A 13,853-nucleotide genomic window follows, 5' to 3' on the forward strand; every position below is an offset into this window, starting at 1 on the left:
CATTGTCAGAATATTCCATCTCTACTAATATATCATCACACTCTGTCAGCCTGACTGCACAGAGTCCTCAGACTTCAGGAGTTGGTCAACTAACTGCTGTATGTAGTTTGGTATTCTGTGCCAGAAACGAGAAGAAAATTTCACATTGTTTGAGAGTTCTCCATTCCATATTTTCTCACCATAAAGGTAATTTCAATAACAAATGTGATATTCATGATTGACCTATATTATTTGGAAGTGGTCTGTCTTGATTTGTTCAGACTATGTGAAGTAATTCAATTCACCAGTGTCTTGAGAAGCTATTTATGTTAGGAATGTTCTCTACCAATTCCTAATGAAAGACAGTTATCATGTGAGGAGAAGAAGGTTTCTGTAAACCTTCAAAAATATCTGTCCAGTTTAAGAGTGAGAATTATTTTATGCTCAATCCAGTTGTTAACACACCATGATAGCAAAGAATTATTTTTGTAACCTCAACCCACAATAGAAGAATTCTGGTTTTCTGCAAATTGTTTTCAACAAAATTTAACAAAATTCTGAATAGACAGGAACGACACTCCATGAATCATTTGGTTTCAATTTTGTTTAATGAGGAAATGAATTTTTCCTAATTTTTTTTACCATATCTTTACATTATTTTGAGTATTCATAAGGACTGCCATTGGCTGCTATCTGTATTTGACTCTAATTCTCAGGGATCTTAAAGGCTTTATTCTCTCTCTCTCTCTCTCTCTCTCTCTCTCTCTCTCTCTCTCTCTCTCTTTCTCTCTCTCTCTCTCTTTTTCCGGAGCTGGGTACCGAACCCAGGGCCTTGTGCTTGCTAGGCAAGCGCTCTACCACTGAGCTAAATCCCCAACCCCCAAAGGTTTTTTAAATAAAAGTAATGGTGTCTCTCGACATTTCTTGAAAGGAGGTAACATACGATTTAATCAAAATTTCATTCTCTTAAGTAAATGTATATTTTAAATATTCAAAATGTGTTGGAGGACACAGTAGATAAACCATCAAATGAGTAGTCACTATATTAATAGAGGGAAGGCTTTTATTATAGGTGAGAGAGTGCATATATACAGAGCTCATGGCAGAGAGAAAAACAACTTCATGTAACTGAACCTGTCCAGTAAAAAAGGGAGAACATTATGAGAAAAATTAAAAGTAGTTGGGCCAAAATAAGTTTGCCTTCATAAGGAATAATATTCTAGAACGTTTAGAGAGTTTCCATCCTGTAGAAGGAGACAGGAAAGTTAGGAAGGGAATGGATATCTAGATAGGAGATTGAGTCTGGCATCTGGATATCTAAAATTAAGACATAACTAGTTAAATAATTAATTAAAACTAATTTTCTTCACATCTATTCATGGAAGCTTATAAATGGTTATTTATGGCATTTGAATACATAAATTTCTTTATGATATTCTCTTATTTACAGTACTTCAATATATCAGTCATGTGAAACCAGAATTAAGCAACAGCAAATTTTTAAAGAGAACTTTAATTTGATACAATTTTACTCTTAATAAGTACTGAATTATTACATATAGTTTGCAGAATGAATAATTAAACTGTTGTCAAAATTCTATATTTTTAAAAGATATAGACATTCTAATTTTATATGATCTTTCTAGAATGGTGACATTTCCCTGTTAAACTTCGTGAATAATTCTGAGATTTGTAGAGTATCTCTCAGATTGTTTCAATTACAATTCTTTGTCTCTAGCATATATTCTATAAAATGTACTATATATTAATAATTGTGTCCTACTCTGTATCCTTCAAAGCCGTCTGCCTTCACAGAAGTATGTGAAGGGTTCTGATTCTCTGTCAGTAAAGCACATTCCAATTTAAAGTTCCTTGTGATTTTATGTCTATTCAGCTCTAAAGTTCACAGTGTTAATGAAGTTTCCATGCTACCTATTTCATAAGGAACCTTATGTTGAAAAAAATAAGAATTGACAATCATCTAGGATTCATATGCATTTCACAATATTACTCTTACCATACACATGTCTATTTACCTATCCATCCATGTATTTATCTTCTATCTCATCTATAACATACAGCTATGTCTACATCTATATGTATACCTATAGTTGTGACAGTGTTATTCATTACAAACACTTGTGGCTCCTCTTTTGTATTCCATGTTTTAAAGCTACAGGGAGAGAAATGGAATGCACATGTCACTCTGCCAGCTGGCATGAGCCTCAGAATATTGACATCACAATGGTTCTTCAGCCTGACAACTACAGAATCCTCAGAGCTCAGTTGCTTTCTAGCCACTGCAGTAACCAGTTTGGTGTTTAGAGGCAGGAAGGCGAACGAAAATTTCACATTGTTTGATAAATTCTTCATTGCAGGCTCGTCCAGAAAGGTATATATTTATATAATTTGATTCTCATGATAGACTTATGGTATCAGGAAGTGTTCTGTCTTGATCCTGCCAGATCATGTGAAATAACTCTCCACTCAGAGTTGTTTCTTGAAAAGGTAATCATTGTAGCAATATTCAGTACCAATCTTCTACAGAATCAAAGTAGAGGGGTATATTTGAGCTACAGAGGAGATTAATTTCTGTAAATTTTTAAAAACTGCACGAGTTAGAAATGAGGATTATTTTATATTCACTCCATATGCATTACTCACCATGACAGCAGATAATGTTTTTTAAGAAACTGCTTAATCTAACCCACAATCTAAGAATTCTCTGGTTTTCAAGAAATTGTTATTTTTTTCCACAATGCTTTGTGTTCATTGGAGTCTAATTCTCCTTATTCAACATTGACTCAGATTACAAATGCTCAGCTTTCATGATGTGGAAATTTACTTTCAATATTGTTCAACATGAAACTGTGGTAATACTATGTTTAAAGATATCTTTTCATTATTATTTGATGTGTGTGATGGCAACCATGGCTGTTCTCTCTTCGAGGCTTTGATTCATGTGAGTCTTAAGTCCTTTCTAAATGAAAGCTAGGGCATTTCTACACAAATTCTTTGAAAGATGTAATAGAATTGTGGGATGAATTACAGGCACTTGAGTAACTATACATTTTAAATATCCAAACTGAATGAGCAGAGAAAGTAAAGGAACCACAAAAACAGAAGCCACTCCTTTATTAGAGTAGCAATTTTATTATGGGGAAGAGAGAAAAAATGTTCAGAGACATCTGGAATATTTCAGTATATAGAGAAAAGAAACAGGTTTGATATGACCAAGTCTGGGAAAAGAGAAGGAATACTATCAGAGGACAAAAATGGAGATAGCTTGGTCAGGAAAATGGACTCACAGAGAGGTGGGAGGTTTCTAGCACATATTAGGAGTTAATATGATGAGGAAGCAGAAGGGATGTTGGAAAAGATCAGAAACCTAGATGGGGATTTGAAATTTATAATTAGTATGTTTACCCACTTCCGGTATAAAGAAGATCAGAATGGGAATTGATATCCTATAAGAACAAGTCAATGGAGAGTCATATGTCCCTTTTGCCAAAAGGGAAATATGTACCTTTGTTAAAAATGACCAATTTCACAAATTTTTGATGAATGCTTGTTTTCTTTTTCATTTTTGTTATTGTTGTTGTTGTATGTTTGTTTGTTTGTTTGTTTCCATCAGGAATCTTTCTTTACTGTACCTTGAGCTGGACCAAGTCTGGCATTTCTGAGTCCCTCCCAGAGGTCTAACTAAATCAACAAGATAATCTGAGTATTTTCTTCACACCTACTATGTTAGCTTACAAAGGTTTAGTTATGGCATTTTCTCAGAGTAACATCTGATATCTGTCATAACGTATATCTTCATTAAGATTCAAAACAGTTTCACATTATTGGTTATAAATTAGCAGTACAATAGCTTAGTTGGACTGTATCAACAAACTTTAGGGTCCACATTAAAGTCTTTCAGTAAATACAGTTTGAGAACGATTTTCTAGATCCTTCCAATTACACTTCTTCAAACTATTCCCATGACTCCTCAGAAAGTGTTCCCACTTCTGAAAAGATCCCAGTTCTTCAATAGGTTCCAAATAGTTGCCTTTATACATGACATATTTTCAGTTACATTTGAAAGCTGTCTATAGCTCAACAGAATCAAGCTTGGAAAATTGAGTCTGTATTTTAACACCATTCACCCTTTGAAATATAGTATGAATATCGGTCTTAGAACTTATCCACTGAATATTTTTCTGCTAGGTGGAGCCCTGTATGAAGAGAATTCTTTTTTTTTCAACATGGAAATGATTGAGGAGGAAGATGTGGGAAAAGAAAATCAAGCCATGGTTTGCCAAGGTGCCGTGGTTTTCCGAAGAGGATGGAAAAGAAATAAACGATATCTCACACTGCTCAGTGATGTTTTGGTTGTCTCCAGTAAACTGTAAGTATATGCATCATGACTTCCTTACTATAAGAGACCACACATTGGAAAGGATTTAATGAACAAAACTATTTAAACTATCTTTTATTTTTGAGATTATAATTACTTCACTACTCTCCTTCGTTTTCCTTTTCCATGTCCTTTCATATATCCCTCCTTGTTCTCTTTTAAAATCATGGCTTTGTGTTTTTTATTACTTGTTCTTACATATTATTTTATATGGAAGCTAACTTAAGATACACATATATAATAGATATGCAGGTATACATATATATGTATAGTTTCTAAGTATTTAAATAAAATCTGCTCACTCAGTATAATACTGGGTGTATTTGTGTTTTCAGGAATGTATATATGGCATTAGATAAGCAGCCGTGTGAAATTCCTACGGGGGGGTGGGTTCTCTTACTTTCAATTTTGCTTAGTGGCATTTCCTTCTTTGAATAGAGTTGATGCTTAGTAGACTAAACCTACATATTTCGAATTTGTTTTTACGCATTCCTTGGGCACATTTAAAAAGTGAATTAAGGTACTACTCTGCTCTTGAATCTGGCAAAATGCTAGCAACAAGCTACCAAGCAGACAGTTATGCTAGCATGTGTCCACATTTCTAGCTTTGTTAAAACTAACTTATGAGTATTACAACTCATAATGAGAGACTTGTGAACTATACAGGGACACATTTCTCTAAATAAAATATTAAATCCATGATAAGCAGGAGCCTTCTTGCTTGGTGTTTACAGATTATAGAAGCAAGATGGTTTGTCATAAGGGGCTACCCATTTAAGTCTCCTGACCTCATAGCTTCCAGATTAGCATGAGGAGACAGGAAGCAACTCCTATCCCTGCACTAATCAAGGAAACTGCAGTACTAAGTCTTGCTTGGTGACTCTGCAGACACTAGAGAAAAGTGAGCTGATTGAATGAAGCTGTGTACATGGTTATATTACAATTCATGGTATAGAGTGGTTTTCTAGGATCATATCATATATAATCTCCTCTGGTCATGATCATAGCCTTCTTATTATTCTAGAAGGTGTGATGCTGCTGCTGACATCATCAAGTAGATATTTTAAGTGCTGTTCTAATAAGTACATAAAATTATCAGACAGACATCAATAAAATAGTCTATTCCATTTTGGGGGCAGGGGGTTAAATTTTCTGATCATCAGTGAATTATTTTCCCAAAAAATCCATTTTCAGATTGTTAGAAAAATAATAAATTCAGTTGAGAGTTCTTCTATACATTATAAATACACCAACTGGGTATATTTTTCTTTCAACCCTGATCAGTCATGTAAGCTCATTCACAGAAAATGGTAGTTAGTGTCTAAGGGAAGCAGGCTTCGAGTAAGAGAATGAACTGGCTGACTATCAATCTGTACATTTTTCTTGTTTTTCTACTCAGCTCCCTTTCTTTCCACACTGGGAAATCTTCACATTTTACTTTAAAAGGTATTAATCAACTTATCTGAAATGTAAAATGAAACAAACTGATCATTTGCCATATAAGTGTAGTTGGTGGAAGGAAATGAACTTCACTTTGTGTTGTGAGAATAAAGGAAATGGAAATGATTGGTTTCTTAAAGCCAATTAATATGGTCCCTTCTGTCATGTTGCAATAGTAATTAAAACTATTTTTAGAATCACATTCATATTATAAAAAAAGGTTATCAAGCTTATAAGAAAAAATATCTATTTCCATTTTCAAGGAAGATTATCTTTTATCAGACTTTGGAATGAAAGATTTTAGGTTCAAGCAATTCTTTGGAATTTTTAATTTTTTTGTATGCACATATACATACATTGAGATGTTTTCAATGGTGAATGTAAATGTGAATATAACTGTCTCATATTATTGAGACATGTGTTGTTATATCTTGAAGTAAATCTTACATGATGACTAATAATTTGAATATAGCATGTTACATTAGATTACATGAGGAATATTTCTCTGTAGTGCAATTAGTCATTCACATGTTTCCAATATTAAAGGATTATATACAGGATTTTTTGGATCATGGCTTATTCTTGTGATATTCTGTCCCCTGAATTAGAAAGGGAGTCATTTATATCTTCAGTTATGTAGCCACATATTAGCTCACAAATATTCGAAGGAAAGTTTAATACCTGGGTTTACACAGCAAACACACTAGATTATACTAGGTGCATCACTAAAAAAATAAAAAAAACCCTATGAATGTGGGGAGGAGACCTGTCAGGGGGTAGAATGGAAAGGAGAAAGTTACAAAATCGTTAAACAAATTGTATTTGTATGTAGAATTCTGGGAGAGCAAATTACTCATAAAAAGAATGAAAATGAAGAAAATTTATACTTCTAATTTTTTTGTTTCTGAAAAATACTTCTAATAATATCACATGATTGATAGGAAGAAATAATTCTAATTATTTGGCTAAATTATTGTAAAAAAGTATCATCTTTTTGGTTATTTGTGTGATATGTATTTTGTAGGATTCCTAAAGGAGCTACTGTAATGAGGTAATTGATTTATTTAGTTCAGGGAGATGGACAACAGAAAATAGATTTTTTAAGTCAAACAATATTTTTGTTTCTATTCTAGAAAGATTTTTACAAGTAATTAAAATAAATTTATTTAAATAATTTCCTTTGTGTATTATGGGAAAAAACAAAGCTAAATGGTTATTAATTAACTAAATCCAGGTAAGAAATATTGAAATAGGTCATTTTCTAAAAATGAAGCTCTGCTTGGATATAGAAATGAATGTGTACTCCTTTGCTCTGGGGCAGGAAGAACTGGGATTTACCACAACTCCAACTACCATGCAAATTAAACTAATGTAGATATTCGATTCTCTTTCTAGAAATAAGAAGAAGTTTAAGGTAAAGCATGTCATTCCATTGACTTACCTGTGGATTGGAGATGAAACAGACATATTCAGGACAGACAACAGCCCTGCTTCCAAGACCATTTACCTATATTGGCCAATGGGAAATGCTGTTGTCACCTTCCGGTAAGACATAGATTTCTGATCTGTAATCACAAGAGGATAGCTTCAGAAATTGTTGGTCAAATTAATTGTGCATAATTCACTTCCCAGTGAATGAGTATACTCATTCTAAAATTCTCCAACTAAAAAACAATAATCAGGCTCTGGCTATTGGTGACCGTTGAAGAATGTGTTTCTAGTAAATTCTTTCACCGAAGACTTTCATCATCCCAAAATGCTTGCAAAACTAGAATCAATTTTATTCTGTCTGTATATAGGAAGACAACTCAATTTTCCCCCTTCTATGATGACCCTAGATTTTCTCTACTCTTCACCATATACATTTCTACATGTAGGTAGGTTCTTTATGTTTTGATTTCTATGTTCATCAAGACTACACCAGATCTGTGGGGCGGGACAGAAGTGCATTGTTTTCTAATAAGAATGTTGACAGGACAAGGTGTAATTATATCCTAGACATTCTTCTCCCCAAAATGATCAGGGAAATTTCAAATTTACATTCTTATCTTTCCTGATAAAATGTGCTTATGGCATATTGATATTATCTTGAGTGCAGTTGTGATTTGAGCTATTTTCATTCTTCTGTCCAAACTCTTAATGTCATCACATAGTTGATTCAAATAAAATAAACAAAAGTTTTATGAGAATTCTAAGCTCTGCAAGTTTGCTCTTTACATGGAAAAGCATTTGTCATAGACACTGACAAAAGATAGCACCTTTTGTTTTTCTTTTTTTTTTCGGAGCTGAGGACCGAACCCAGGGTGCTTTACCACTGAGCTAAATCCCCAACCCTACCATTATCATTATTATCATTATTATTATTATTATTATTATTATTATTATTATTATTATTAACTTGAGTATTTCTTATATACATTTCGAGTGTTACTGCCTTTCCTGGGTTCCGGGCAAACATCCCACTTACCCCTCCCCTTATTTATGGGTGTTCCCCTCCCCTTCCTCCCCCCCTTGCCGCCATCCCGCCAACAATCTAGTTCACTGGGGGTTCAGTCTTAGCAGGACCCAGGGCTTCCCCTTCCACTGGTGCTCTTACTAGGATATTCATTGCTACCTTTGAGGTCAGAGTCCAGGGTCAGTCCATGTATAGTCTTAAGGTAGTGGCTTAGTCCCTAGAAGCTCTGGTTGTTTGGCATTGTTGTACATATAGGGTCTCGAGCCCCTTCAAGCTCTTCCAGTTTTTTCTCTAATTCCTTCAACGGGGGTCTATTCTCAATTCAGTGGTTTGCTGCTGGCATACGCCTCTGTGTTTGCTGTATTCTGGTTGTGTCTCTCGGGAGAGATCTACATCCGGCTCCTGTCGGCCTGCACTTCTTTGCTTCATCCATCTTGTCTAATTGGATGGCTGTATATGCATGGGCCACATATATATGTTCGGTAGGCTCTGAATGGGTGTTCCTTCTGTCTCTGTTTTAATCTTTGCCTCTCTATTCCCTGCCAAGGGTATTCTTGTTCCCTTTTTAAAGAAGGAGTGAAGCATTCACGTTTTGATCATCCGTCTTGAGTTTCATTTGTTCTAGGCATCTAGGGTAATTCAAGCATTTGGGCTAATAGCCATTTATCAATGAGTGCATACCATGTGTGTTTTTCTGTGATTGGGTTAGCTCACTCAGGATGATATTTTCCGGTTCCAACCATTTGCCTACGAATTTCATAAAGTCATTGTTTTTGATAGCTGAGTAATATTCCATTGTGTAGATGTACCACATTTTCTGTATCCATTCCTCTGTTGAAGGGCATCTGGGTTCTTTCCAGCTTCTGGCTATTATAAATAAGGCTGCAATGAACATAGTGGAGCACGTGTCTTTTTTATATGTTGCGGCATCTTTTGGGTATATGCCCAAGAGAGGCATAGCGGGGTCCTCAGGCAGTTCAATGTCCAATTTTCTGAGGAATCTACAGACTGATTTCCAGAATGGTTGTACCAGTCTGCAATCCCACCAACAGTGGAGGAGTGTTCATTTTTCTCCACATCCTCGCCAGCATCTGCTGTCACCTGAGTTTTTGATCTTAGCCATTCTCACTGGTGTGAGGTGAAATCTCAGGGTTGTTTTGATTTGCATTTCCCTTATGACTAAAGATGTTGAACATTTCTTTAGGTGTTTCTCAACCATTCAGCATTCCTCAGCTGTGAATTCTTTGTTTAGCTCTGAACCCCATTTTTAATAGGGTTATTTGTCTCCCTGCGGTCTAACTTCTTGAGTTCTTTGTATATTTTGGATAAAAGGCCTCTATCTGTAGTAGGATTGGTGAAGATCATTTCCCAATCTGTTGGTTGCCGTTTTTTCCTAACCACAGTGTCCTTTGCCTTACAGAAAGAAGCTTTGCAGTTTTATGAGATCCCATTTGTCGATTCTTGATCTTAGAGCATAAGCCATTGGTGTTTTTTCAGGAAATTTTTTCCAGTGCCCATGTGTTCCAGATGCTTCCCTAGTTTTCTTCTATTAGTTTGAGTGTATCTGGTTTGATGTGGAGGTCCTTGATCCACTTGGACTTAAGCTTTGTACAGGGTGATAAGCATGGATCGATCTGCATTCTTCTACATGTTGCCCTCCAGTTGAACCAGCACCATTTGCTGAAAATGCTATCTTTTTTCCATTTGATGGTTTTGGCTCCTATGTCAAAAATCAAGTGCCCATAGGTGTGTGTGTTCATTTCTGGGTCTTCAATTCTGTTCCATTGGTCTATCTTTCTGTCTCTGTACCAATACCATGCAGTTTTTTATCGCTATTGCTCTGTAATACTGCTTGAGTTCAGGGATAGTGATTCCCCCTGAAGTCCTTTTATTGTTGAGGATAGCTTTAGCTATCCTGTGTGTTTTTTTTATTCCAGATGAATTTGCAAATTGTTCTGTCTAACTCTTTGAAGAATTGGATTGGTATTTTGATGGGGATTGCATTGATTCTGTAGATCGCTTTTGGTAAAATGGCCATTTTTACTATATTAATCCTGCCAATCCATGACCATGGGAGATGTTTCCATCTTCTGAGGACTTCTTCAGTTTCTTTCTTCAGAGTCTTGAATTTCTTGTTGTACAAATCTTTTACTTGCTTGGTTAAAGTCACACCGAGGTACTTTATATTATTTGTGTCTATTATGAAGGGTGTTGTTTCCCTAATTTCTTTCTCGGCTTGTTTCTCTTTTATGTAGAGGAAGGCTACTGATTTATTTGAGTTAATTTTATACCCAGCCACTTTTCTGAAGTTGTTTATCAGCTTTAGTAGTTCTCTGGTGGAACTTTTGGGATCACTTAAATATACTACCATATCATCTGCAAATAGTGATATTTTGACTTCTTCTTTTCCGATCTGTATCCACTTGACCTCCTTTTGTTGTCTGATTGCTCTGGCTAGAACTTCAAGAACTATATTGAATAAGTAGGGAGAGAGTGGGCAGCCTTGTCTAGTCCCTGATTTTAGGGGGATTGCTTCAAGTTTCTCTCCATTTAGTTTAATGTTAGCAACTGGTTTGCTGTGTATGTCTTTTACTATGTTTAGGTATGGGCCTTGAATTCCAATTCTTTCCAGGACTTTTATCATGAAGGGGTGTTGAATTTTGTCAAATGCTTTGTCAGCATCTAATGAAATGATCATGTGGTTTTGTTCTTTCAGTTTGTTTATATAATGGATCACGTTGATGGTTTTCCGTATATTAAACCATCCCTGCATGCCTGGGATGAAGCCTACTTGATCATGGTGGATGATTGTTTTGATGTGCTTTTGGATTCGGTTTGCCAGAATTTTATTGAGTATTTTTGCGTTAATATTCATAAGGGAAATTGGTCTGAAGTTCTCTTTCTTTGTTGGGTCTTCGTGTTGTTGTGTGGTTTAGGTATAAGAGTAATTGTGGCTTCATAGAAGGAATTCGGGAGTGCTCCATCTGTTTCAATTTTGTGGAATAGTTTGGATAATATTGGTACGAGGTCTTCTATGAAGGTCTGATAGAATTCTGCACTAAACCCGTTTGGACCTGGGCTCTTTTTGGTTGGGAGACCTTTAATGACTGCTTGTATTTCCTTAGGAGTTATGGGGTTGTTTAACTGGTTTATCTGTTCCTGATTTAACTTCGGTACCTGGTATCTGTCTAGGAAATTTTCCATTTCCTGTAGATTTTCATGTTTTGTTGAATATAGGCTTTTATAGTAAGATCTGATGATTTTTTAAATTTCCTCTGAATCTGTAGTTATGTCTCCCTTTTCATTTCTGATTTTGTTAATTTGGATACACTCTCTGTGTCCTCTCGTTAGTCTGGCTAAGGGTTTATCTATCTTGTTGATTTTCTCAAAGTATCAACTTTTGGTTCTGTTGATTCTTTCTATGGTCCTTTTTGTTTCTACTTGGTTGATTTCAGCTCTGAGTTTGGTTATTTACTGCCTTCTACACCTCCTGGGTGTATATGCTTCTTTTTGTTCTAGAGATTTTAGGTGTGCTGTCAAGCTGCTGACATAAGCTCTTTCCTGTTTCTTTCTGCAGGCACTCAGCGCTATGAGTTTTCCTCTTAGCACAGCTTTCATTTTGTCCCATAAATTTGGGTATGTTGTACCTTCATTTTCATTAAATTATAAAAAGTCTTTAATTTCTTTCTTTATTTCTTCCATGACCAGGTTATCATTGAGTAGAGCATTGTTCAATTTCCACATATATGTGTGGGCATTCTTCCCTTATTGTTATTGAAGACCAGTTTCAGGCCGTGGTGGTCTTATAGCACGCATGGGATTATTTCTATCTTTCTGTACCTCTTGAGGCCCATTTTTTGACCAATTATATGGTCAATTTTGGAGAAAGTACGATGAGGAGCTGAGAAGAAGGTATATCCTTTTGCTTTAGGGTAGAATGTTCTATAAATATCTGTTAAGTCCATTTGGCTCATGACTTCTCTTAGTCTGTCTACGTCTCTGTTTAATTTCTGTTTCCATGATCTGTCCATTGATGAGAGTGGCGTGTTGAAGTCTCCTACTATTATTGTGTGAGGTGCAATTTGTGTTTTGAGCTTTAGTAAGGTTTCTTTTACGTATGTAGGTGCCCTTGTATTTGGGGCATAGATATTTAGGATGGAGCGTTCATCTTGGTGGATTTTTTCTTTGATGAATATGAAGTGTCCTTCCTTATCTTTTTTGATGTATTTTAGTTGAAAATTGATTTTATTTGATATTAGAATGGCTACTCCAGCTTGCTTCTTCTGACCATTTGCTTGGAAAGTTGTTTTCCAGTCTTTCTCTCTGAGGTAGTGTCTGTCTTTGTCTCTGAGGTGTGTTTCCTGTAGGCAGCAGAATACAGGGTCCTCGTTGCTTATCCAGTTTGTTAATCTATTTCTTTTTATTGGGTAGTTGAGGCCATTGGTTTCTTGCAGCAGAAAAGTTGGTCTTACAGTTGTCCTGAAGCTCAAGTTTGCTCCTGGGGTTCTGCCTACGAGCTCTCCGCGGTGGCAGCAACCAGGAAGATCACACCTTTTCTTTTTCTCTGAATATTATCTACTCCTCTGGTAAAATCTGTATAGATGGTTATTTAATGCTTAGTGTTTCTCCCTTATAGAATATGAGAATTATTATATTTATAAATGGTAGAGTGTCATATGACAGCTTTTCCAGTCGAAAATATTAGGCCCTTAAGAAGTGGAGTCATGTGTAGACTACCAAATACAACTATACCATAATTAATTGCCACAAACTTAAGATATTTTTATGCATAATAACCTTAAAAATCTTACCATTTATCACAACTCTAATTTTTTCAATTTTACAGTTCCATGGAAGAGACCATTTGGTGGAACTTCTTTCTACAAAGGTATTTTACTTATATTCATATTTTAATTCTTGGTGATGTAGGCATGGCAGTATGTGTTTCAGTTTCTGTATGTTTATTTGATAGTCTGTCTCAAAATCAGCTGTTAATTAGATGGTTAATGGATAATGCTTTATATTCTCCTGTCCATTGTTTATTTTGTTAATTTTGAGGAAGTTTTGCATGTATTATTTCCTCTTTGTATTGGAGTAAACAATATTCTCAAGTCTTAACTTTAAATTTCACTAAGTAGATGTCACTCTAGCATGCTCATTCAAACTATCTGCTGCTTCCTCCTTTGAGGTCAAGCAGATTTCTGCAATTCTGTTTGTTTCAGACACATCATTTTCAGGACTGGATATCCTACTTAGGTCAATGTGCTATTACCTGACTCTGTCTTAGTTTCTAAAACATTTCTGAATGTTCACCAGTTGAATGAAAAATATTGATGAACTTATTTTCTTGTATAGAAAGCTAAGATGTTTCTGAAAAAACATTAAGGGATTAGCTTGAAAAAAGATACTAATTCATTTTGCTGTATTGTATGGTATGTTTCATTTGACAGATCCATTCGAGATGCGAAGAAGCAGAACAAAATAGATTTATCCCTGCAGATATCCACTGAGGACATTGCACGCTGTGACACTGTATGTGAATACAAACGAAAACTACTACTCAAAGTTCATGATTAGGAA

General features: G+C 35.4%; 1 protein-coding gene across 2 annotated transcripts in view; it reads left to right on the forward strand.

Moving 5' to 3' along the window:
- The first annotated feature begins 2,245 nt into the window (after nucleotides 1-2,245).
- The window catches only part of LOC134478921 (uncharacterized), a 49,661-nt gene continuing 38,053 nt past the window's right edge, over nucleotides 2,246-13,853 (forward strand). Inside the window, exons 1-5 of one of the 2 annotated variants that reach the window (XM_063282876.1) lie at nucleotides 2,246-2,371; nucleotides 4,189-4,369; nucleotides 7,214-7,363; nucleotides 13,120-13,161; nucleotides 13,724-13,805. In XM_063282876.1, coding sequence (XP_063138946.1) covers nucleotides 4,227-4,369; nucleotides 7,214-7,363; nucleotides 13,120-13,161; nucleotides 13,724-13,805 — 417 coding nt within the window. In that variant the 5' untranslated portion in view covers nucleotides 2,246-2,371; nucleotides 4,189-4,226. The remainder of the gene's footprint in view (nucleotides 2,372-4,188; nucleotides 4,370-7,213; nucleotides 7,364-13,119; nucleotides 13,162-13,723; nucleotides 13,806-13,853) is intronic. The other variant, XM_063282875.1, reaches the window with a different exon arrangement.

This window comes from Rattus norvegicus, chromosome 2 (assembly GCF_036323735.1).
Source record: "Rattus norvegicus strain BN/NHsdMcwi chromosome 2, GRCr8, whole genome shotgun sequence".
Classification (NCBI taxonomy): domain Eukaryota; kingdom Metazoa; phylum Chordata; class Mammalia; order Rodentia; family Muridae; genus Rattus; species Rattus norvegicus.